At 34.1% G+C, this 26,061-nt stretch overlaps 2 protein-coding genes, 1 long non-coding RNA gene and 1 pseudogene across 5 annotated transcripts; 3 read left to right on the forward strand and 1 right to left on the reverse strand.

Moving 5' to 3' along the window:
- The first annotated feature begins 79 nt into the window (after positions 1-79).
- LOC134272045 (uncharacterized) lies at positions 80-2,022 on the forward strand. The gene is made up of 3 exons (XM_062754281.1): positions 80-232; positions 691-874; positions 1,466-2,022. Exons 1-3 carry the CDS (start codon positions 117-119, stop codon positions 1,991-1,993), a joined length of 828 nt encoding a protein of 275 aa, XP_062610265.1. The 5' UTR covers positions 80-116; the 3' UTR covers positions 1,994-2,022.
- A 796-nt stretch (positions 2,023-2,818) lies between these two features.
- LOC134272054 (vitamin D3 receptor B-like) lies at positions 2,819-16,064 on the forward strand. 3 transcript variants are annotated; one of them, XM_062754291.1, is made up of 7 exons: positions 2,819-2,912; positions 7,300-7,495; positions 8,848-8,992; positions 10,436-10,965; positions 11,931-12,159; positions 12,394-12,618; positions 14,851-16,064. In XM_062754291.1, the coding sequence occupies exons 1-7, from the start codon at positions 2,872-2,874 to the stop codon at positions 15,096-15,098; spliced, it is 1,614 nt and encodes a 537-aa protein (XP_062610275.1). In that variant the 5' UTR covers positions 2,819-2,871; the 3' UTR covers positions 15,099-16,064. The 3 variants fall into 3 exon arrangements, with proteins under 3 accessions (XP_062610275.1, XP_062610276.1, XP_062610277.1); XM_062754292.1 differs by lacking the exon at positions 2,819-2,912 and adding an exon at positions 4,832-4,918; XM_062754293.1 differs by lacking the exon at positions 2,819-2,912 and adding an exon at positions 4,938-5,104.
- A 69-nt stretch (positions 16,065-16,133) lies between these two features.
- LOC134272057 (uncharacterized) lies at positions 16,134-19,690 on the forward strand. Its single transcript, XR_009993129.1, has 2 exons — positions 16,134-16,713; positions 18,308-19,690. It is a non-coding gene; the product is annotated as an uncharacterized LOC134272057 (long non-coding RNA).
- Positions 19,691-20,425: 735 nt separating this feature from the next.
- LOC134272056 (E3 ubiquitin-protein ligase TRIM17-like) lies at positions 20,426-22,240 on the reverse strand (annotated as a pseudogene).
- Positions 22,241-26,061: the final 3,821 nt, after the last annotated feature.

Below are 26,061 nucleotides of genomic sequence, written 5' to 3' on the forward strand. Positions count from 1 at the left end.
AAAATACGAAATTGCGGTGAACAATCAACTGACGTCATAGCGCGCCAAACAACTTGACGTCGTAATGCGCCAAAGCTCGGTTACCTTGACTAAATGGCGTAAATACATTCTGCAAAATGCCGGAGGATAAGCCCTCCCCTTCTGAAGTGGTCAAAGCCCTTAAATGTGGAGTCTGTTGGTCGTATTTCAACAAACCACACACTCTGAAATGTGGTCATAGCTTTTGTTTGAGGTATGTATCACAATAATTTTTTATTAATATGTATAAAGAGTAAACTACCCCAAATTATGTTATATCGTATAATATAAGTTGAAATAAGCTCATTCCTTAAGTAAGTAAAATCATTATTTGCAGTGTCAAACGTGAAAAAGTTGTACGCATCTTTCTATATTACAGTCAAGTCATGTATTTGCTATCGAAGTGTTTATGTATAAGTATCACATTTCTTTAATAGTATGCCTGATTTAAAATTGTTGTTTCTGTTGTTGTCCTCGGGAACGTAGCGCGTTTCTATTGAAATCAGTGTCCGGATTTTTTTTTTTTTTTTTTTTTTTGAATAGTTCTGAGAAAGGTATTGTGTAATATTTACTGATCTTCCTTTGCGATTCCCCAATGTTATCTGGTTTTATAATAACAAAATTCTAAATACATGTAATTGTATGACCAATCTTCTATTTTTATCTTTTTAGATGTCTCTACAAACTGTGCAGAGTTGCACGAGAAAACAGTGATCATGTTATGCTCTCATTGCTCAAATTTCCATGCCCCACATGTAGGTCACCCATGCGTGTTCGATACATCTTACAGCGTCACGCATGCGTCAATTATGCCATTCAAGAGTATGTTAACCATTGGAAAAAAGAACGAAATCACGTAAGGGTAACATTTTGGTTCTTGGTTTCATTTAACTTAAATTATTTCTTGTACATGACTAAAAACAAGGATATAAACAATGATTTTTTTTTAATTATTAATGTTAAAATAGCAATTACTTTACGCTGATTGATTTCCATCCCGGGAGTGTAACCATTTGCGCACACATGACACGATTTGATACTCTGATTACTATTAGAAGTCAGGCACGTAGCAACAGGGGGGGTGGGGGTGGGGCACGGGGGCATCCCCCACACACTCCCCCCCCCCCCCCCCCCCCCCCCCCCCCCCCCCCCCCCCCCCCCCCCCCCCCCCCCCCCCCCCCCCCCCCCCCCCCCCCCCCCCCCCCCCCCAACATTACTCTTAATATTGGAAATGCTCATTGAAAGTCTGGTTGACCCCCTCACTTTATACTACAGGAAACTGATATCAGGGAAATATAATATTGTATACGTAGTGCCCCAAGAAATTGGTTTTGAAAGAAGTTGGGCTCTTGTGAATATTTTAATAACAACTACATGAATAAAACATCTTTTTTTGAAAAAAAAAATATGCATCATCACTTAATATTTTCATGTTCATTGCTTTTAGGTCCGAGAAATGCACCAGTTAAAAGTGCGGTCTGTTGGATGTCAGAACTCATTTAATGAAGAGCAGGATGTCACGCTTGACTGGGATAATGAACACTCCCCTGTGTCAGCCGTAGAGTATAATCACGTGACCACGAGACTTGACGTCTCGTCCTTTCTGTCAGATGTCGCCACCAGTGTGTCGTCTGTTTCCTGCGCAGAGGTTTCAGAGGTTGAAAGCGAATTCACCGTTGATACATCCACGGAAGATTCCGAAGACTTTGACTTCCACATCGGGAATCGTGATGGCCGAGGTCGGTTTAGAGGTCAGGGAGCACGTATGGCCGTTGTAAATTTTTTTGAAGACATTGCTTTCACTTTTCGAGACATGTTTCGCTCTCCAAATCGCTCGATTATGGCCTTGATTTGGTGTGGTTATACGTTTTCAATAATGCTCATTGCCAATGGTTTCTTTCCTTACATGATTCTGTATAGTTTATTGTTCATTCTCATTCTGTATGCAGAGACCGTCCAGCAGCGGAGAAGGTGAATAAAAAAAACAAAAACTAAAAAAGAGAATTGTCTTAAGTTTATTCTTTGACATTGTTTCTTTGGTTAAACTTCGGGGATTCTTTACAAGGGGCTTGGTTTAGCCATAACATATAAATTATACTTATTTTACATCTAAACTTAGATGAAATCAATTTACGAGTACAGAGTATAAAAGTTAATGCTACAGTACTTAAAAGGCTGTTCACCACAGGGCTTGTCTTCCGGATTGTTAAATGTAAAATAAATTTTAAAAATTTTGAATCTTCTTTAAATACACGTAAAAGTTGTTAAAATAAAGATCATGACACTTTCAGGCAAGAAAAACCAAAAGAGTTTATGTATATAGGTGTGGTACGTCGTTTTTAAACGTGGTTTTTCTTGCCTGAAAGTGTCAGGATCTTTATTTTAACAACTTTTAAGTGTATTTAAAGAAGATTCAAAATTTTTAAAATTTATTTTACATTTAACATTCCGGAAGACAAGCCCCTATGGTTCACCAGAATCAAAGCTAGTCGTCCAGTGATGGAAGAGACTTATTTGCAAGATATTACATGTTAGCTGACAAAAGTCGATCAATATGTGTGAGAAATGTATATCAAATTTACTACATCTGTGCGCTGATTTTTCACTTTTTCACTTTTGTTGTTGATAATTTAATTAAATTACCTGGTACATTAAAGGTACATGTAGGTTTCGATAATAAAACTCCACTACATGCATATATGTGTCTGTTTAAATCTGTAGATATGTATGTTCAGGTAAGAGATAAATTTCATCATACGATGATCTAGTTGACAAATTCGTGTGTGTACATTTCTCATATTGAAACAGCTGATTAAAGAATGTGGTGTTGATTAGAATAAAAATACAGCTGAAATGAAGGACACAGTCTTTTGGGAATATTTCTCAGACATCATGTAAGTGTATAGTACAATTTAGAGTAATAATTAATCTTAACTAATAAAATAGACAACCATTTACATGTAGGATTGAGTCACAATTATATCCTAAATTATTTCTAAATAAATTTAAAAAAAAATGTACTCCTTTACTCAGATAGCAAGATAGTGTTTGAGTATAGGTATACGTTGGCGTACGGTCATTTTGTTCATTGACCCAACGTACATGTATACATGTATGATATATTGTTGGGGCAACGTGAATATTATTTTAAGCCAAGTCAAAGCCATCCTTAGCAACTGATTCAGTTTAGTTGCATGGCCAGATGTTGGTTTTCAGATGAATAGTAGGCGAAATAACAGCAAGCAAAGAAACAATATTTGCACTTGGTATAAAGGTTGGCCAAAGTTGCATGACGCGGGTCCATTTCAGACGATTGGTCCTATATTTACAATTTGGCCTATAAAGCTTCTTTTTGGCAAAGTAACATTGGTTCAAAGTTTTCTACCCAACGCCGACCATACCATGATTTACAAACATACAGTCATATGTAGTCATACTAACTAGATAAAATATGTGCACTAGCTTAAATCTTTATATCCACGAAATTCCAAATAAGGATAGCTGAGAGCATCTGCTATTTATACATGTACATGTAGCTCGATTGGAAGGTAGAAGATAGTATACTAGTATATATACTCAGTAAGCGTTCAGAGAGAGAGAGAGAGAGAGAAGCAAGTGCAAGTGAATTAGACGTCTGCGAAAACAAGGCCTTGTTTGAAGCCACACCTCATCTGTTTGTCTGTTTGTTTTCTGTATCTTTAACATTATGTTTTTGTGCATATGAATTGTACTATAAATATGTGTACTAGTACTCTCTGTCAACTCTATTCGATTTCTTGAAAGAAATCACCAGATGAACTTCAAGGATTAGTTTAATCTTAATATTTGATGATAATAAATGTACTAAATATTACCCTCTATCTTAGTCCCACGCGTATGCTCAGGACTGAAAGAAAAATTGTTTGCAGTTGCCTACCGACCCACTGAAAATGCACCCCATGCACCGTAACAAGTTTTTTTTTTTTTAAGTTTTCATGATACCACGTATAAATACAATCTACAGTATGAAAGTTGTTTCATATTCTATTTTTGATTATTCAGTTTATCAACCACTGGCTTATAAAAAGTGAAGTTTAAACTTTTTTTAAAAAGAAAACTAGAGGTACTGTGAGCAATGAGCTCACTAAATGATACCCCCCGCCTTCCATATGGTTATAACTGATGACAAAGTCCATGATTTGCCATGGCCGGGAAACCCAAAATATGTGTCAGATCAAAAAGTAAAATAGGAGGTGCACAATGGCAATATATGTAATAAAGATTCTGTGAAAGTTTCATTAAATTTCATTCAGTGGTATAAGAGGAGTTGTGGATAAGAGATGGGTACCCTAAAGCGTAACAGACGGACGGACAGACGTACAGACGGACGGACGGACGGAATTAACGATTACTATATACCCTCCCGCTTTTCAAGCGGGGGGTATAAAAAATATTAACCATGCATTCTAAAAATTACAGGTCGACATATGACCTCTCATATGTTCGATAGTGGATTTATCTTGCTAGGACTATATCGCAAGTATGCAAAAGAAGTGGATGGCTTTGTTAATATTTCATAATTGTTCAATAACTATATTTGAAAGAACAGATGAATTTAGTAGCCTTGGAAAGGGAGGGGGGTACCATGACCACATTTTAATGGACAAGGATAAAAGATAAGAAGTCTCAATTGATTGAAAAGCTATCGCTTATCGTTCACGCATTGAATTAGATATAAAATGTTTGCTCTCTTGCTATTTTCTTATTATCAAAGATAACGCGGTCAAACTTCATTCTGAACAACGCAGTAAAAACTATTTAGAGTATCCGGAATTTCATATTCCGTAAGTTTTGGGGTTGTCGTTTTAACGAAAGTGTAAACTTCCTATGCCATTTTGACACTTGATGCTAAAAATATTGGGTAAGGCCACCGTTTTTAACAGGGTCACCTAATTCTTCTACTTCGTATTTTTGTTGTTTTATTTCTTTAAGTCATGTTGTAGCTACTGATAATATTGACAATCGTCTAATTAGAACCCTGTAAATTAGTATGTTGACATTCGTAAATGCTACTTGGTAATGGAAGAATTTACAACTACTGAACTAGGTCAGTTTTTTGTTTACTTATTCATATATAGTGTTCATAGATCTTCTTGCTGTTATAAATAACTGACTTATCAACGAGTTGTTGGGTTTTATCATTTGTTGTTTTCTTGCAACTTTTTAATCCATTTTAAGTTATGGTGCACCATGTTTTTTTCCTGTCTCTCGTTCTGAAACAAAAACTTTGTCATGTTTTATGTTACATAAAATTATACGGATATCATTTAGAGCTCATTTATGTCAAGGTTTTGTGTACATCAAGTAAGATTCATTTAAAGACCTTTATAATTAGGCATTGAAAAATCAATGTAACTCAGGGGGAAATGTGTCAGTCAATTGAAAGATTACTGTTTAACCAAACAAGTTTTCCAATATTTTTATTAATATGAAATTGTTTTGCAGCTGTTGATGTAACAATTTGTTTATGTATTACTTTATTTTAAATCATAAAATTTCATCAATCTTATTTCTGTACGGTACATCGTTTTAAGTATAAACAGCTAGAGGCTCTTCTTTGTCAATTAAGGTACATGTAGATTGCGGGTTTACCATCAGCTTCAACTTCAGTGTGGATACTCACAAAAATCCATAAGGACATTTATCAGCGAGGACTATGTACATGTGTGCAGTGGAAAGTCCAAATGTAAAAAAGGCTACTTTTCTGTCAGAAAACTTACGCTGAAAATTTGTCAGCTACATGTAAATCGTTGCATTTCAAATTTCTTTTTCTGAAAATATTTTGAGATTGGTCTGCATGGTTTTATTGTAATTGTATTTCAAGTGTACAAATGTTGATGAGAACCGATGACACTATCTCAATGAAATATATTGTAAAATGTGTCTTTCACATTTATATACACAATTCAAAACTATGCCTTTAATACAAAGTTTTATAATTTTCAAATAATCTTATTTTGTATTTTCATACGGATTTTATATTATGGAAATGTGATATCATTATTTGTGTATGCCTTTGTGACAAGAAAAAATAAAGAATTAATCAAGTAAGCTAGAACTCGCTCAAAGTAAAGCATGTAATACGTAAATTGAATTTTAACTGATGGATTATATGTTCATGTAAACATTGCCATAGTTTAACCACAGCAAAGCACTATTTCAGAGAATCATATTATTTTCTCAGTAAATTCAAGCAATTTTGAAAAATTGGAACAAATCTCTATGTATATTTAAGAAAAAAAGTATCTTATTGGATTCAAGAGCATTTGAAAAATGTTTTAAGGTATTTCCATCCTTCTGTGATGTCATAGATTTCTGCAAAATCTGTTATTAATTTAAATTCATACCTGATACATGTAGAACATTATCTTTTTTGCAAAAATGCTTTTAAAAAAGGTGTAATGATAAATATTGTTTAGTAAAAGAATTTTTAGAATGTATATTTAATCAATTATTCAATCTTTAAAAATGTTGACAAGGGCAATAACTCCCCAGATATTTTTATTCGGACATTTTCTTTATTGTACTGATGTAAAATACCTTCCACAATTCTATAGTATCTTATAAGTAGCAAGTATATTGGAACTTTCAGCATCAGAATTATGCATTTGAACCAGTTTTTACAAAATATTTTTGTGTACTGTTTACAAAAAATGTACAATTTTTTTATGTTGACATACACTTTAGTTTATTTATGTCTCTTATCTAAAATAATATGCCAACCTATACATTTTTTGCAATAATTGATAAATTTAAACTATTTTAAATTTAAAAAAAATACAGTTTTTGTATTTTGAATCATTAAAATTGTGAGAATGGAACGACCTTAAAATTAGTGTTACAGTATCTGTGTTTCATCCTGTTGAAAATATTTATTGCTTGTTAGTAGTTTGATAATGTAAGCCTGGTAAGCTTTCTTTGTTTATGGTTGAATCCTATTTTTGACATCAGCAAACCTGCGATCTACCTTCATAAGCACATCTTAAAAGAAGTGATTTACGTCCATTAAAAATAGTAGGTGGATTCAATCATAATGCTGGCAAGCCAGATAGCTCAGTTGGTAAAGTACCTTGCTAGTGAGCTCGGTTCAAATTCTGGTCTTTTCAATTGCATTTTTTCGCCTCAATGTCATTTTTATATATCTTATGAAAAATCAGGATTTGTTTATATTTCGAGATTATCTGCTATTGATAAGACTGAAGTACAGGTCATATCATAGGGACATTTACTCGTATGTTTCAGGCCGTCTCTGATAATGCCGAAGGACCCCCCTCTTGTCAAGAGAGACGATGTGAAAAAGAAAGTGAGCAAAAGGCTGGGGCAGAAGAGGGAGAAGTACCTCCCCGAGAGCCTCCCCCTGCTTCTGCCCCCCTGTAAGATCTGTGGGAAAAAGGCCTCAGGGATACATTATGGGGTCAATACGTGTGAAGCATGCAAGGTATGTATTGTGTTAAAATATTATACACAGTGGTTTAATCTATAGTAAAATGGTTCATATCTTTTTAAGGTTTATATACTGGTATAGATATGTCATCAAGCTAGATAAATCAGAAATGGACATTTAAGACCTATAATCAGTACAAACTTGAGTGCATAAGGCCTATTCAGACACTGTCAAGAAAATATAGGAATGATAATGTAATCATGTGCAAATATATTATTATATTATGTAATATGATGATATTTATAACTCTTCTGCATAGATGAGTCACCCACAAAACTAAGTCCCTATATACATTATACCAATGTTATTTTTCTTACCCATGAAAATTTACCCACACAAATTAAATGATTACACAATACCTTAGTGACTGACTTTTTACCTTCAAGGAACCAAGAAATTTTATGCTGTAGAAAACTAAATTACTTTAAAAAAGCAGTTTTAATTGCTTTATGCTTTTAAGACTTGTAATGAAGATGGTTATAAAAGAATGATGTAGGTGCACATGTACCTTATTTTTGTATAAAAGTGAAGAAGCCATGCAACCTTAAAATTATTAAATAATATTTTTTCCCCTGGATCTCCATACTCGGAATAAAAAAAAACCCCCAAAAACATTGGCTCAGTGCTGCAGGGTAGGTGGAAAATGTTATTTGCCTTAGAAATTTTAAATATCAATGCTGAATTTTCAATGTACATGCCTATAAAAATTGAGGGTATATATATTAAATTTTAAAAAATCTGGATTGAATACAGTAAAACTCGTTTAGTACGAACACAGATATAGCGAATTCACGGATATAGCGAAGTTTTTCTGGGTCCCCGGCAAAATTCTTAACAAATCTTTGTAAAATTTTACGGTTATAACGAACTCTGATATAATGAATTTACGGATATAGCGAACCGATTTTGACTCCCATTGAGGTTAAATATAAAGAAATTTACATCTTTTATAACGAACTTTCAAAGATTATAAGAAAATGATAAATTGAACTTACTTTATTTCCTTTTAGCATTTGTATATAAAACTCAATTCATAAGAAAACCTCAGTTATCGAAGAGATATTTTGTTATATTTGCTTCACTAACATAGTTGGTAGTAATACTTGAAAGAAAACATGCATAGTGCGAATTCGCTATAATGGTAATACGAATTCGTTATACGGATATAACGAATTATGGATATAGCGAATTAAATTTACAGGTCCCCAGGACTTCACTATAACCGAGTTTTACTGTAAAAAGATATTTCCTGAAGATTTAAAGAAAATTGAGCTATTTTAGCCAGTCTGGCAAACAGATTTTTTAAATGATGGACTGAACTAAAAATCATAAAATGTTATTTACAGGGATTTTTCAGAAGATACTTAAAGAGGAAAGATCCCTACATTTGTAGTAAAGGCTGGGACTGTGACTTAGAGAGTAAATCTAAGGGACCCCATTGTTCAGCTTGTAGAATGAAGAAATGTCTCGCCCTGGGCATGTCAAAAGAAGGTCAGTAATTGTTTTTGTTTGTAATTTAATCATATGGTTATTCAAAGATCTAAGTAACATATAAATGAAAAAAATTCACTGAATTGTTTTTTTGTATCTTGATATCAATATTAGGAATACTTTGGATATATACAAGGGAGTGTAAAGTCGATCATTACCACTTTTTAGCTCACCTGAGCCAAATGTTCAAATGAGCTTTTCTGATAAAAAAAAAATGTCCATCGTCTATCATCGTTGTTGTCGTCAGCATTGTCATCGTCGTAAACTTTTCACATTTTCATCTTCTTCTCAAGAACCACTGGGCCAATTTCAACCAAACTTGCCACAAAGTATCCTTGGGTGAAGGGAATTTAAGTTTATGCAAATGAAAGGCCATGCCCTCTTCCAAGTGGAGATAATTAGGAATTAGTGAAAAACTGATGGCATCTTTTAAAAAATCTTCTTTTCAAGAACCACTGGGCCAGGAAAGATGAAACTCACACAAAAGCATCATCTGATAGTGTAGATTCAAGTTTAGTCAAATCATGACCCCCGGGCATAGGGTGGGGCCACAGTGGGGGATCAAAATTTAATATACCGGGGTAGGAATACATAGGGAAAATATTTAAAATTCTTCTTCTGAAGAACCACTGGGCAAGGAAAGATGAAAATCAGGTTGAAGCATCTTCATGAAGTGTAGATTCAAGTTTGAACAAATCATGACCCCAGGGGGTTAGATGGGGCCACAGTGGGGTATCAAAGTTTAAGTAGGAAACATCTTTAAAAATTTTCTTTTCAAGAACAGCAAAGCTATGATTGGTCATAGTTATATTGAAGCATCCTGTAGTGTAGATTCAGGTGTGTTCAAATCATGACCCCTGGGGCTAGGATGGGGCCATAATGGGTGATCATGTGTTTTAAGAAGGAATTACATAGAAAAAATCTTTGAAATTCTTCTTCTTAAGAACAGCAAAGTATGATTTTTTCATAGTTATATGGAAGCATCCTTGGGAAGTGTAGATTTAAGTTTCTTCAAATCATGACCCTTGAGGGTAGAGTGGGGCCACAATGGATGATTAATGTTATTATGTAGGAGTACATGGGGAAAATCGTTAAAATTCTTCACAAGAACAACAAAGCCAGGAAGTATAGATTTAAGTTTGTTCAAATACACCCCCCCCCCCCCCCCCCCCCCCCGCTTTCCCCTTGGCCCACTTTTATTTTTAAACTTTTCAATACTGAACTGATTTTTGATTTTACCTCTCCAGTTGCTCAGGTGAGCGATGTGGCCACTAGGCCTCTTGTTTCTTGTGTTATTGTAGCAGTTTACATGTAACATTAGTATAGTATCTCAAATCCTTAGATATGATAACTGTGATATATTGTTAAGGGAAAAAATATAACCTATTTTTTTATCACATTTTTTATATAACTAAGAAACCATTTAATATTTTTACCATGCAGGAGTCAGACAGGGACGTTACACATTAACAGAGCGAACAAATCGAATCTTAGCATTCAAAAAATCTCAACAAATGGAAAGTGATGAATGGGACAGTTACAGCTCCGGATGTAATCCAACTGAGTCAGAAATAAAAGACAGTAATTCCGGATGTAATCCAGATAGACCAATAAAAAGTGAAAGTGATGGAAGCCATACGGATATGAGTTGTGGTACATCCACTGACATAGACTCGCTGAGTGAGCGTCTCCACAACACATTCTACGACAATTGTTCTAAACACTCAATGTCACTCGAGTTGTCGAGTTTGACAAAACACACCGGTGACAGTCCGGGCGAATATAGTAGCGCTGAGTCCGTGTGTTCACCTGCAGGGAAGTGTTCGTCTAAGAATCCGGATTCCCCGGAGGGTTCGGATTTACCTGACGTGCAGGAAGTGGTGGACACTCTTGTGAAGGCCTATAAACATTTACAACATTTCACTCAGTCAATCACTGACGAGGAGATCAAACAGAGACTTGAAATAGGATATGTAAGTATAGATTTAGTATTATATAAATATTGCATGTAGTTGAGTGTAACATTGAAAGTTTCACCCCAAGAAAAGCATTGTCAACTGAGGTGCAGCCGAGATTGACAATGGTTTTCGAGGGGTGAAATTTTTTAATGTTACACTTACCTTCATGCAATATTTATTATCATATGGAATGTTTTAGCAGTGAAACGTGTGCATATAAATTCTGCCCAGTCACTTATTGGAATTACACCTGTCGTCAAGCAATGTTGACTGGTGCTACGCTGGAAAGCATGGTTCATAATACAGCTGGTAATACTATTTTTTAACAAATGTTTCTAGACAAATCAGATTCAACTAATTTACATGAAAGAATAATATAACACATGTTGAACTTTAAGTGTTATCACTGCCTAAGCTGCTTCATATATTTTGGTTAATCTTTGTGAATTAAATAGGCTAAGAAAACTAGGGTCGTCCACAGGTCTTATAATTGAAATAAAAGAGGGACATTGCAAAAAAAATAACAGGGTGTTTGGGTTACTTCCCTAGTTGAGGTTGAGGGGCAATGCCAAAAAACCAAGATATTAAATTATATCTTTATGCCAGTTTGTGGACAGGAAAATTCCATGGCCCTCAGGTCTTAATGACTTATGGACAACCCTTCTACTAAGAGAGGGGGGAAATTTAAACATGTTGAATTCAAAGAACATAGCATAATCTCTTAAACATAACTATGACTGGGTGAATTTAAAATGGGCCAAAACTGTTTGCAAGTTTAAAAGGCCATAATGATATCCCTGTATGCAGTAGCTCACAATTGTGTTATTTTATATAAATTAAGGCAATCAATATGAAACTTCCTTGAAATTCAGAAAATAGGGAAAGGTATTTTGTACGTTATAAAACGTTCATGTATTTTTTTTTATTACATTATGTGCGTATAAAGAATCTCAGCATTTATAAAACAAAGTTAATTCCAGGCAAGACATATGGATAAAATTACTCTCTTCGGAAACATGGACCCCATTCCCACCAAAGAATACAACGAGATCTATGAGAAAACAAATATAGATGTGGACAGTCGCACTCAAAATTCCAGCACCCGACGAGAAGAATTTGGGCTGGCCATGGCTGATTATGTAGCCTTCAGTAACGAGATACCTGGATTTAATGAGCTTTCTGCTCGAGACAAAGCCAATTTAGTTAAAGGTAAGTTTTTTTCTTTTGCATGTTCTGTATTAGACCCAGGATTTAATGAGCACTTTTGTAAAATAAAATCAAACCATTATCCGGGGATGATAATTAATGTTATAATGGATGAAAAAAGCTCCTAGATACCAAGTTAAAATTGTTTATCCTAATGATATTTTTAGTATTTTTTATTCTGTTAACATTGAAAATTGTTAAAAACTGTACTTTTACATTTTATTCAATTACTTTCAGCATCTCGATTAGATTTTTTCCTCATTCTTGAGTATCGAGCCAAAGACCCTGAGACTGAGATGATGATCTCATACTCGGGCCGAGCTGCTCATCTCTCGGAGGCCTGCGCTTATCTCCCAAAAGACCTCCTGAAGTCCTGGTGGAACCTCACTTATGATCTCAGGAAACTTCAACTAACTACAGAGGAGCATGCAGCCCTTTTAGCCCTGTGTCTGATGTCAACAGGTAATGATAACTCAGTCCTTTTCAGGGTTCTCCACATTTGAAAATTTAACCATGGAGGAAGCTGCGTGAAGACAAAATGTGACCAAAAACACGAATGCGCGTTAGACTTCATAATCTTCATAAATCAATGACTGGTTTTACAATTTGTAAACTTTACCATTGCAACACAAAACAATGGAATAACTAACTCTGTTTAAAGTAAAAAAAAATTAGGATTAAAATTGAAAAGGATTTATCCTGTATTTGAACTCACAAATGTACCAGAATTTGCCCAAAACTGTATAGTAATCTTCCGAAGGAATTAAAAAAATTGTTGATACATTAACCATGACAATATTAATATTATTCAGAAATTAATAATTGTTGTAGGCTATTGTATGAAATGTTTTGTTTAAATATGACTAAAACTGATGAATGGGTAATTTTTTTAAGTAAACACACAAAAGAACAATTGGATAAGTGTCCTTTTTTTCTAAGCATTCTATTTTTCTAGATAATGCGTTTTTCACCAAGTTTTGTTTACTTCTCCACATGCCCCAGAGCTAAAAATAGCGCCAAGCGACGTCTCATAACAACGGGAAGTAACTCTAAAAATAAGACGGCGATTGACACTTAGGTCCTATGCACATTTTATCGAAAAAACATAGCATGGGAAATTAATTAAATACAGAGGAATGTGGATTTTTTACAGAGTATTTTTGGGCTAATATCATCAAGATTGCCGACGTTAAAAAAAAAAAATTTAGTTTCGACTGCCCTGGCTCAAATGTGTGTCTACTACGAGACATCGTTACTATGTCTTTGAATTCTTGTAAATCTTTTAATTATTATGTAGTGAACTGAACACCATTAGAATTCAACAAAATAATGTGTAATACAAAAATACAGAGCCCCGATAACAGTAGTTTATATAGGCCTAGTAGATAACTACTCATACTGTTAAAACACCTGGCCGACCGACCTTTGATTCATGAATTCTCACGCTTCACGGCACATTTGCAGCTGATCAACCATGGGTAATTAGCACTATTACCTGTCCCCGTGCGCTTGGGGGGCTTCACACCACGACTTGTATAAACACAATTAACTACTCAGATAGTATATTGCAGGTGTCATCTCTGAAAATCAAGTTTTAAATTCTAAAATTTAACCATGGCGGGCGCGGATTTTAACCATGGCGCAGCAAATTTAACCGTGGCACACACAAATTTAACCATGGCGCACCTCCATGGTAAAACCCTTTGTGGAGAACCCTGCCTTTTAGCCCTGTGTTGTATGTCAACAAGTAATGATATCTCAGAATCTTATAGCCTTGTGTCTAATGTCAACAGGTACAATGTAAAGATATTTCAGCCTTCTTAGCCATGTGACTAATGTCAATAGGTAAAGATATTTTAGCCTTTTTAGCACTGTGTCTAATGTCAACATGCAATGATATGTCAACCCTCTTAGCCATATGTCTTATGTCAACAAGTAATGATATCTCCGCCCTCTTAGTCCTATGTGTAATGTCAATAGGTATAGATATCTCAGCCCTTTTACTCTATTTCAACAGGTAAAGATATCTCAGTCCATTAAGCACTTTGTCTAATGTCAACAAGTAATGATATCTCGGCCCTCTTAGCCATTTGTCTATTGTCAACAGCCAGGTTAAGATATCTCAGCCCTTTTGGCACTGTATCTAAGGTCAACAGGTAAAGATATCTCAGCTCTTTTAGCACTATGTCTCATGTCAACATGTATTGATATCTCAGCCATTTTAGCCCTGTATCTATTGTTAACAGGTAATGATATCTCAGCCCTCTTTGCCATGTGTTATATGTCAAAAGGTAACGATATCTCAGCCCTTTTAGCCATGTGTCTTATTCAACAGGTTATGATATCTCAGCTCTCTTAGCCCTGTGTGTAATGTATAGGTAATGATACCTCAGCCCTTTTATCACTGTGTCTAATGTCAACATGCAATGATTTCTCAACCCTGTTAGCCATGTGTCTTATGCCAACAGATAAAGATATCTTAGCCCATTTAGTACTTTTAAGCTCCACCCACTGTGTGACGTACATGGTCCAACATCTCATTAACAGGTCTATCATCACAATCAGTGGGCAAACATCAATTCTTTTATGTCCGCTCAGGAAAACTTTACAAATGTTAGACTTTTTTCAGATAGGTTTGTATAAGAACAAATTCTAAAAGGTATAACTACACATTTTGTGTTTTTTTTTCTGCAGATCGTTGTAAAGTAGAATCCCCCAAGACAGTTCAGAAGATAGAGAGTGTTCTAGTGAAAACCATAATGGCCCTTTTAAAGTCTCGCCACAAAAGCCGGGCAGGGCACCAGTTTTCTGCCTTTATCAGCCTGCTGACTAAGCTTCGAGGAATCAGTGAGGAATATCATGCCGTTTATCGTAAGATTTGTGAGGACAAGGTTCTTATAACAAGGGCCCCTGAATTACTGGCCATGTTGTTTGATGAATGACAGAGGCATAATTTTAGATGAATTGTTAACTGTTACTATGTTTTTTTAAAATTTGATTTATTACTATGGAGTCATTTAAATCATTAGCTATAGGGAGGGGGTGTCATTATATGTGGTATTTATGTGGATCAGTTTTCCTCTTTGAGTTTTTAAAACTCAATGTATAGTAGCATTGCAGATTTACTGCATTGTTACAACCTTGTAGTGTACATAATACATGTTAAGGAGATTTTAAAATGTTAATTTTCTAAAAGAAATGTTTACCTGTATCTTTAGACAAATTAAAAAAAAATCACAACCTTTAATGGAGCTTTGGACTCAAAACTGGTTTGCAACAATCTTATATATCATATATTATAGTTTTTAACTAATTATTATTACAGTAATCATGTATAAGCTTTGTTTTAAACTTAATTTGTCTGATCACACATCGTCCTATGTCCCTCTGACTGTCCATAAACGTTTTTACATTTTTTCTGAAAGCATATATCTGTATATCATCATCAGGGCCTAGTTATATCATTCCAAATGTTATATATTTGTATACTGTGATGGGAAAATTATACCAAAGTTTTAATATTAAGTAAACATACGTATGGTGTCTTGATGTTTTGAAGTGACAATGGATAAAAGGCAGCTTTGATTTTGTATGATGTCTTTGTATATAGAATGTCTTGGGTATACATGCATGTGTATCTTTACTGGGTAAGGTTACATTTTGTTTGGTAATGCAGGCAATATGAATCAATTTGTCACACTTGTATTTATGTGCATGGATTTAATCCCTATAAATTTCATTTTTTATAACTATATATTTATATCAGTTTAAAAAGTGTTTCAATTTTGTGTGAATATTGATTGGCCATGCAAGGTGCTCAACAACATAACTAAAGTTTTCCAGGAATAAAAAAAGTAAATGTTAGGAATGAAACAAGGTAAAAAATGATATTCTTGCTTTTGTTTAAAGAGGAAATGAAACAAATAAAACTTTTCAAAATCAAAGGGACAAATCTCTGATGAAAATGTTCATCTATATAAAATTTTATTAATCCTTAGAATAAGTATTAAAGGTATATATTCTATTAAAAGAATCAACATTAATTCAAACAGTTATTTAAGATTCAGGCATACAAAAAGCATCTAAAGATGCATAGTAAGAAGTAACACTGTATGTCAAGATCACATGATAGCAGTAAAAAATTCATGTAAGAAATGGCACCTACTCCTACCTCTGATGTTTTATATGTCCATGTTTGTTCTCTTGATTTCTATTGTGTAATGGACTTTTGAGCTTCATTACTGTACGAGTATTATCTCCATATATTTATGTGTAATACAAAGTCCATCATTGTATGATTTTCACAACTTAAGTGCAGGTTTCTGATTGTACAAATTATGGACCCTGTAGGACTAGATTTGAGATAATAAGTTTTCCCAAGAAGTCATTTTGATATACCGGTAAGAATACATTAACTACAAAATTGATTGTGAGCATTGATTCCAGTTTGTATATGTACAGATCCTGGGTTTAGGGTACGTAAGGGTGCAATGTGAAAGGGGGGGTCGGGTTATTTACCTAAATCCTTTTTATTTGTGGAATATTTCAGTTTAGGATGTCTGCTGATTCTAGCACTGTGATTGTGGCAGCAGTAGAAGAAAATGTGCCATAAAGATTCCTGTAAAGTTATGTTTAGTAACTGCATAATGTACACTTGTGTTCGTTCTGTAATTTTGATGTGAATGCATGTTTATGGTGTAGATATTCATGTAACGTAAGGATTATACATTGTCCAACAAAACTGTAAGATTCGTTTTAATTTCTCTACAGATACTAGTAATATACTAGTATATATATTGTATGTACATGCATATTCAAAAATACTGTACATGTATATATTTAATTATTTCAAGTGTATGAAAAAATTATTTAGTGCAAACACAGTTGGGGACTACTAATGATGACTACATTTGAACCAGTGATATAATATATTGCTGTTTTTATGTTTTATACTAACTTTAAATCATTTTTCTTGGGATATTCTCAAATTTGTAGATGGAGGTTGAGACATCACTGTAAAATCATTTATTTTTTATGAGCGATATTTTTAGGTCACCTGAGTTTAAATTAGGTAAACCTATTTGTAAACTTTTATTCTCTGCAACCACTGAACCAGTTTCAACCAAATTTGGCACAAAGCATCTATGGGTGCATGAAGGGGAACGAAAAATTTGATTCCATCATCCCTTAAATTGTGAGGGGATTGGGGCCAAGAAAACCACTAAAATAATTGCAATCTTTAAAAATTGTTTTCTTTAATCCTGGATATCAAGCAGTTAAACTGTATGCATGATTGTAATCAGCATTGATTCCTCTACCAAAATTGTGAAATTCAAGGCCCTGGGGTCAGGGGTTCTAATGCTAGGGTGGGGCTAAATAAGTAAATACTGAAAATGCATTATGTCTTTGAAAATCTTCTTGTCTGCTCCTGGTTATTAAATAAGCAAACTAAGTACAAAGTTATGATGAGCAAGAGTCCCTCTACCAAAATTGTGAACTTTATGGCCCCAGGGTCAGGGGTTCTGGTGTAAGGGCGGGGCTTTATTGATTATATAGTGAAAATACATGAGTGCTTTGAAAAATTTTCTTCTCTTCTCCTAGGTATTAAATAAACTAAGTAAGTGCATAGTTATGATGAACAAGAGTGCCTCTACCAAAATTGTCATTTTTATGGCCCAAGGATCAGGGATTCTGGTGTTAGGGCGGGGCTCTATTTGATTATATAGTGAAAATACATGAATTCTTTGAAAAATCTTCTTCTCTGCTCCTAGGTATGAAATAAACTAATCAAGTGCATAGTTATGATGAGCAAGAGTGCCTCTGCAAAAATTGTGAATTTTATGGCCTCGGGGTCAGGAGTTCTGGTGTTAGGGTGGGGCTCTATTGATTATACAGTGAAAATACATTTAATCTTTGAAAAATTTCTTCTATGCTCCTGGGTATTAAGCAGATGAACTACCTATATAGTTATGATGAGCAAGGGCCTCAATCTTCCAGAATTGTGAATTTCAAGGCCCCAGGGTCAGGGGTACCATAGATAGGAGGGGGGCTGTACTTTTATACTGAAAATGAATGAATTGTTTGAAACCTGCTCCTTGGTATTAATCAAATATTTTTGAAAAGCAAGGATGCCTTTTCAAAAATTGTGCAGTGTGTGGATCTAGGCCTAAGGGTCAGGGGTTCATGTGTGGTAGGGACACTACTGATTATTGCTGAATATTACTGATTAGTTGAAATGGGTGTTTGTTCCCCTACCCTGCCTATTGGTATTAAGTAACCAACTGAAGCAACTGCTAAGTGTATAGTTATAATGATCAATGGTGCCTCTTTCAAAATTGTGAATGTCATAGCATGTCTTAAAACATGAATCAAATTCAATCACAGGACAGTTGTTGCATAATGCTCAGGTGACCTATAAGGCCCATGGGCCTCTTGTTATAGTTGGAGTAAGAATATTTGTTCGAGAAACTTTTATTTCATGGTTGAAGAATTTAAGACACGTCATACCTTATTCTTGAATTTAAATATTCGAGGAGGGCATGAATTTGTGTTTCTCTGTACTTTTAAAATATTGAACCCCCATGAATAATAAAGATTTCACCACTTGTCATATATTTTAAATCTTAATAAGATAGATTACTTAGAAAACAGTGCACAGTATATAATTCACAGATTTCATGGAATGAAATTTATTGACAATCACCAATCACTTAAAATGCAGCTATTTAATCCATTCACCTTTTAAACATAACAAAATCTTTAACCTCCATTACTGGGGTCATGATTGTCATTTTGATGGAGAGTTTGAGAGTTTTATTTCAATAAGATGAGAATTGTCGCCATTTTTTCTCTCTAAATTTTGACAATTGCCATCTGATTTTTTCCTTCGTTACAGTTATTATACATGTGAGCATTTTCTTAATTCAGGTTTTAACTTTGATTATATTGGTTAGACAGATGTGTTAATGTTTTCTTTATATTAGATTTAATTTTTATTAATTCATGAGAAAGGTCCAAAGATGTTTATAAGAAATTTGTTTTGTAAAACTACATGGGATTTAATTCCTTCAGTCTTGCAGTATTTGATCAGTTTGCACTTTAAACATTGTCTTATATACGAAGATTTTAACTGTTCTTGATATTTTTTAAAAAAGATTTTCAATTTTTATACTATTCTTGGCATTTGTATTAGGATTTTGAAAATTTATTAGTTAATAACGGTTGCTTGTATTCTTAATTACAGATCTTAAATAATAATAATAATACATGAAAGTGTAGCTATATGACAGATGTGTCAGTTTTATTTACATGTAGGTCATTATAACTGTATATAATTTTTACATTGTGAATATACACGAAATTTATGGTGTTACAATATAAGTATGCCTTAATTCAGGAAGATGATATTGCTATATCTATAACAGGTGAAGAATGTTTCAATTCGATTTATATGATACATATAATGTTTATCCTTGTTACATGTTTGTTATGGAAATTGGCCATAAAAACCATTAATAAATCACACGATACAATGCTTTGCTTTATTTTTTTAGTTTACATGATCTGAAAACTCTAATGAGCTTTCCTGAGCACCTGCTGTACGCCCGTCCCTCTGTAAACTTTCACATGTCAACCACTAGACCAAATATCAACCAAAGTTGCTACAGAGCATCCTTGGAAGAAAGGAAGTTAAAATTGTTAAAATAAAGGACCTACCTCCCTTACAGGATAGACACTGTGAAATCACTGTGAAATCACTAATTTTCGTAGGGATTTAATTTTCGTGGTAAAATGATACCCATGAATTTATATCCACTACGAAATGTAAAATTCCTTATATTAACTGCTCAACATTTCTTTATTTCTGAAATCAAATCCCTTCAAACCCTTTTTTTCGCAATCTAGAATATTTGACGCTACGAAAATGTGATTTTACAGTCATCAAGAAAAGGAATAAAATTGTGTGGGGACATTAAAAATATGCTAAGAACCACTGGGTCAGAAAATCTGCAACTTATATGAAAGCCTCCTGGGGACGCGGAAGTCTAAAATTCTTTAAAAAAAAAAAAATAATAATAATAATTAAATCATAACCCCAAGGGGTACGGTGTGGCTACAATAAGTATATCAAGGGGGGAAATCTGGCTTCTCAGATGAGCATTGTTTTTTTTTTTTTTATTATGCTTTAATAACAAAAAGGTATTCTTTTTAAATGGCCCAAATGTATATTAAACATATGTAAGTATAGGATATATTTTGCAGTATTGCATTTCATGATTTCAAAGATTATATTTTTAATTAACAAATATTACGAAAGCACAGTAAATGAGTACTTTAGTTTCTATATACCATTTACATTCAATCTCATACATGCCTCTACCTAAAATATTTAATTTTCTTAATCTTTCCTCTATACTCAGCAACGAACAGATTGTTACTTTTGTCCAGACATAAACCATATGGATACTTCAGATCACAGTTATCTATATAACACAGGAACTGTCCGTCCTGGTCTAGGATGTGGATACAGTGGTTATTACAGTCTGCTGTCAGGATCTGACTCTGGCTGTCTGTTGTGATACCACAGGGTTTAAATGGTTCCTTCTTTGTAGTAGAAGGATGACCAGTGTATCTAAATCGGAGTTTTCCAGCCTGATTGACCACCACTACAGCACCAGCTTCACAGTCAGCCACACAGATATCCAGGTTTCTGTTCTCACTGATGTATTTAATCAAGTTATTTCCTGAATACAGAGGTTTACCCTCCTCATCAAACTGGATTGTGTGTTTCTCTGTGGAGCCTGAGTAACGGACAAGTTTCGATCGTGTTTCATCATTACTGACCATAGTAATCAGAAGATCACCATGACACATCATCGATTACTGACATGGTAACCAGGAGATCACCAGAGGAGGTGACACAAAATTTACTATGTCTCCAGCCCTGTAGTCTGATCATCCCCTCTGTCTGTCCATTCTTCACTTTATTCACAGTCCTTGTTACCCAATCAGTGTAAACTAAATTCCCATCACCTGTCACTGCTATGTCAAGTGGCCTTTTCCCTGATTTTGTTTTGATTGTCTTGATAAGTGAACCTTGAATGTTAAAGCATTTCATATCACTGACTTTTCCACTTGTCCAGATTTCTTCTTCACTGAGACAGGTAACACTGCGGAGGTTTTCATACCCAGTATCTATAGTAGTGATAAGTTCTGGTTCTTCCAGCAGTTCTCCGACTGATGTCCCTGGTGTCTGCAGCATGTAGCCATTTTCATCTGTTGTAGTAGATAATGGTGAAAGAATTCCAATTAACTTATAAAGCTGTTCTCTGTCTACTGGTTGTGGATTAAAAATTGGCAGTGATACTTGAATTTTAGGAGGAAGCTTACTGAATTCTTTGTTTTTGGAGCTGTATTCTATGGTCATGGACACTTCATTGGATTCTTCAATCCTCTTCAAGTTGAGCAGAGTTTCTTCAATAAGTGATTGTAATTGTTTGATTTCTTCTGCATGTTTCTTCAATATGTCAAGGTGTTTTGTTTTAAAATCTTCAATTTCTTTTTTCATGGCATTGATGACATTGTCAATTTCTCTGTGCCATTGTTTTCCATGTTCTGTCACTGCTGTTGTAAGTTTCTCATATTCTCCATCCAAGTTAGCTATCTGTGTTTCTAGATCATTTGTGATTTCTTCATATGTAGGGGAGATAATGTCTTGTAATTCCTCTGTATCTTTTGCAATTTCATTTTTCTTTGAGTTGTAAACTTCTTCAAGGACTAAATATTTATGTCCTTCATGCTGTTTTGATGCTGAGCATAAGGCACAAATAGGAATGTCACATTCCTTGCATTGTTATTCAGAGGATTTGGTTGGATGTGTTGCACACTTAGGATATATCAAGGTGGATTTTCTTTCTTGGAATGGGACAATTTGATGTTTACTGTAGCCATCCGTAATGTGTTCACCAATACAGGGTTTACAAAGGTTGACATGACAGAAATCACAGTACATCTGTACTATAGCTGTCTCACACAGGTCACATCTGATCACATCCTGGGCACTTTGCTGGGGGTCCATAGTAACTTATAGAGTTCTGCAATGAGAATTATTTTAATATAAACATTCCTTTTTAATTAAGTTTATTATCATAGTAATCACATATTTAAAGACGATGAAGTGTTTGAATAGAAAAAAAATAACAATGGGAATTTTCATACATTTGTTTAATCATTAGGACTAATATATATGGTTTAATTCCTCTTAATTTACATTCTTGCAGTTTTAACATAACTTTTTTATCTCGGAATCATGATAATGGTGGAATGCCTTGGGGGCAAATTGTTATCTTTGGATGTATCGGGTTGAGAGAAATGCATGAAATTTAGAGGATAGCTTAAAAAATACCTTGCCATCACACTCGTTAACATTATTTACTCATAAATAATTTTAAAATCTATAAATTTAAAAAATTTAGACCACACTCGGAGCAAAATAAAAATTCTGAATATGTGTAAATATCGGTTTATTTGGAACACATTGGTAACGGATAAAGAAATGCGGTCGGAAAAAATAATTATTGAGGAAAATCAATTGTACTTAAGCAGAAAACACTTTAATATTTCAATAATATTTTTTCGATGCCCTTTTTAATCCCACCCCCCAACCTTATGACAAAAACTATTTCTCTTGCCCTGTTATAAAAAACAAACTTATTTTGAATAATTTTTCATCCTCATGTGAATCAGTATGCATCCATTAAAAAACCAGAAGTCTCTGTCAAGACTGAAGCTCTACTGGTTTGAACTTATAGCAAAGGAAGAGAAAGTACTTAAGCAGCTGGGATTTGAAACTTTATAAACAGCATTAAATAGAATAATGATCATTGATAAAGTCTCTTTATGTTCTTAGTATAGTCTACTTGTGTGCCAAGTTATACTGAAATCAGAACAAAACTGTAGGAGGAGTAGCATTTTGAAACAATTTTACAGACATTTCTATTTTTAGTAACCACGGCAACACCGTTCATCAAAATTATAATTCGATTCATAGAATTATGTATCTTAGTGTATTCTACTTGTGTGCCAAGTTATATTGAAATCAGACCAAAACTATAGGAGGAGTAGCATTTTGAAACAATTTTACAGATATTTCTATTTTTAGTAACCACGACAACACCATTCATCAAAATCAAAAACCGATAAACAGAATTATGTATCTTAGTGTATTCTACTTGTTTGCCAAGTTATACTGAAATCAGACCAAAACTGTAGGAGGAGTAGCATTTTGAAAGAATTTCACAGAAATTTCTATTTTTAGTAACCACGGCATCACCGTTCATGGAAATCAAAAACAGATGCACAGAATTATGTATCTTAGTGTAGTCTATTTGTGTGCCAAGTTATACTGAAATCAAATCAAAACTGTAGGAGGAGTAGCATTTTGAAACAATTTTACAGACATTTCTATTTTTAGTAACCACGGCAACACTGTTCATCAAAATCAAAAACCAATGCACAGAATTATGTATCTTAGTGTAGTCTACTTGTGTGCCAAGTTATATTGAAATTAGACCAAAACTGTAGGAGGAGTAGCATTTTGAAAAATTGTTTACAGACAGACGGACAGCTAGACAGACAGACTGACAGATGGCCGGACGCCGGACGCATTACTATCGCATAAGCTCTTCTGGTCTCTGACCAGTAGAGCTAATTAAAACGAAAAAAAATGCACAAGTTTAACGCGCAAGATCATTACATACAGTTCAACTTTTGCCATATTTTTAGAAATCCGTGTTTACCGCGAAGCCCCCTGTTACAGAGTATTGCCCGTAATTTTCCTATCTTTGGACCGATTTTTATGAAACTTTGGTAAATACATTAAATAATCATCATAGATCGGGAAAATAGCAATATTATATACCCGCAAGGAAAAAAATTAAGTTTAATTGCAGGTGTCATAACAGTATTACACTTTGGTTCACGTCAAATCATGGCTGACGCAAAATATTCCCGGAATCTTCCCTTCCCATTCGGGCATTTTGATACGAGACTGGAGCTGAATTTTTTTTATGAGATGAAAAACAACATGTAAACTTCCTGTATTGACCAGATTTATTAAAATTTAGGGTGTGCTGATTTTTCTATATACTGTCAAGAGCGGGGAGTGATTAGGCCCTGGACTAGATTTTCAAGCACCTGCTCGACTTCGACCGAAACAAACTTGCATGCCTTGCTGGATGGCTATGTATTTTTTGGACTTAAATCTTTATAAAGAATGGTTTTACAAGATCTGAAAAGGAAACTTCATAGAAGTTTGTTTTGAATTAGTTACATTTACTCAAACTTGTGCATTTTTTGGTAAGAATATATAGCAGAAATTAATACTGTTGTGACACCAGTAGACCCACCCATATTCAATTATATTAAATCAGGTGACCTAAGTTTCAAACTGAAAATTAGAGCTGTCTTTCCTGACATACAACCATAAGACGCCCCTCCTCCTTTTCCGTCTCCACTAAAAAAAATGGTTGCTATGCGTAGCAGCATGATAATCATATAATAATAATAATAATCTCAACGAGATTCGTTCAGAATACAAATTTTGGACAGATCGATGTCCTTCCAAATATCTCCATATGAGTTTCGCTGAGATTATTATATAAATGTAATATATATTTACATGTAAAGCTCCCTCTAGCTGATCATAAAGAGCAGTTGTTGATTTCTTATTTTTGTCTACATGTGTTTATAGAAATTATAAGTCTGTTGCTCTATTATTCTTTTCGTTACTCCTAATTACAAGAAATGAATTAAGTTTTTTTGTACTTGTAGCTAGCCTACTCAGTGGTGGGTCCAAATTTTTTACAAGGGGGCAGCAGGGTAAATGATAGGTCTATTAAATGCAATATGTTGCAATAAAAAATGTATATTTTGGTGACAGATTTTAACTTCCGGATTTATTATTTACAGTGAGGTAATCTCTCTACATCTAGTTTTCCATAAAAAGACAGAACCCCGGACGTTCAATTATACAAAGATGATTCAATTTTCATATACTCAGAACATGAAAGTAAAATGAATCTAAAATTTACAATTTATTTATATAGTTTCTCAAAGATGTCTTTTAAAGTGATAAAGAATACATTTTGTAAAATTGTAAAGAGAGAGAGAGAGAGAGAGAGAGAGAGAGGAGGGAGTAAAATCTTTATACTTTCTTGCGCCTATGCTTCGGTAATTTCATTGGTTGAATATTCATTTCTCTGTTTTGAACATGTCCTTGGATAGATGGTACCTGTAATATTTTATTAAAAGCTACAACGTAGCTGTTATTAGTCTATGATAGCGCACAATGGTAGGGACAAAATATAAAGTCGGCGTTTGTCGACAAACAAGAGAGTTATCATAACTTGACGAGATACTGTAGTTATCTTGACTTGACATGTTATGCTATGTTAACAAAGAGATATGTGAATGGCATCAATATGCTCCTCTAAGGAGAGGACGTTCTAAGTATTAAGTACTTGTGTCCAATCCTTTTGTTTTAACATCTTATTAAATAACAATAAAATATGTTCAAATCAAATCAATATGCCACCATACATGATACCATATACTTGGTTAAGTGTATTTTAAAATAGTAAAACAAATCAAAATTTAATATTTATTGAGTTTTCTCTAATTTACTATATAGATATTGTTTGATTAAATTTACTGCATCTGCTTATCCATGAAGTGAATTGAATTTTGACTTTTCTTATTTTATCTCAGAATGCCGTGGCAAATCAATCAGATACATTAAAAGTAGGCCTTTAGTTTACAATCATAAACTATAGTTAAGAGTTGTTAATCATAGTTTCACAAATCGTGAAACTATATTTATCAGATCGTTAACTATAGTTAACGGTT

Source organism: Saccostrea cucullata, unplaced genomic scaffold (genome assembly GCF_032062105.1).
Source record: "Saccostrea cucullata isolate Sc308-1 unplaced genomic scaffold, CSIRO_AGI_Scuc_v1 ctg1314, whole genome shotgun sequence".
NCBI lineage: Eukaryota > Metazoa > Mollusca > Bivalvia > Ostreida > Ostreidae > Saccostrea > Saccostrea cuccullata.

Bases quoted from the DNA above. Each gene is read 5' to 3' on its own strand.
- LOC134272045 (XM_062754281.1), top strand. From the start codon at position 117: ATGCCGGAGGATAAGCCCTCCCCTTCTGAAGTGGTCAAAGCCCTTAAA. The intron at 233-690 runs GTATGTATCACA...TTATCTTTTTAG, and splicing joins GGTCATAGCTTTTGTTTGAG to ATGTCTCTACAAACTGTGCA. The intron at 875-1,465 runs GTAAGGGTAACA...CATTGCTTTTAG, and splicing joins GGAAAAAAGAACGAAATCAC to GTCCGAGAAATGCACCAGTT.
- LOC134272054 (XM_062754291.1), top strand. From the start codon at position 2,872: ATGAAGGACACAGTCTTTTGGGAATATTTCTCAGACATCAT. The intron at 2,913-7,299 runs GTAAGTGTATAG...CGTATGTTTCAG, and splicing joins GAATATTTCTCAGACATCAT to GCCGTCTCTGATAATGCCGA. The intron at 8,993-10,435 runs GTCAGTAATTGT...TTTACCATGCAG, and splicing joins CCTGGGCATGTCAAAAGAAG to GAGTCAGACAGGGACGTTAC.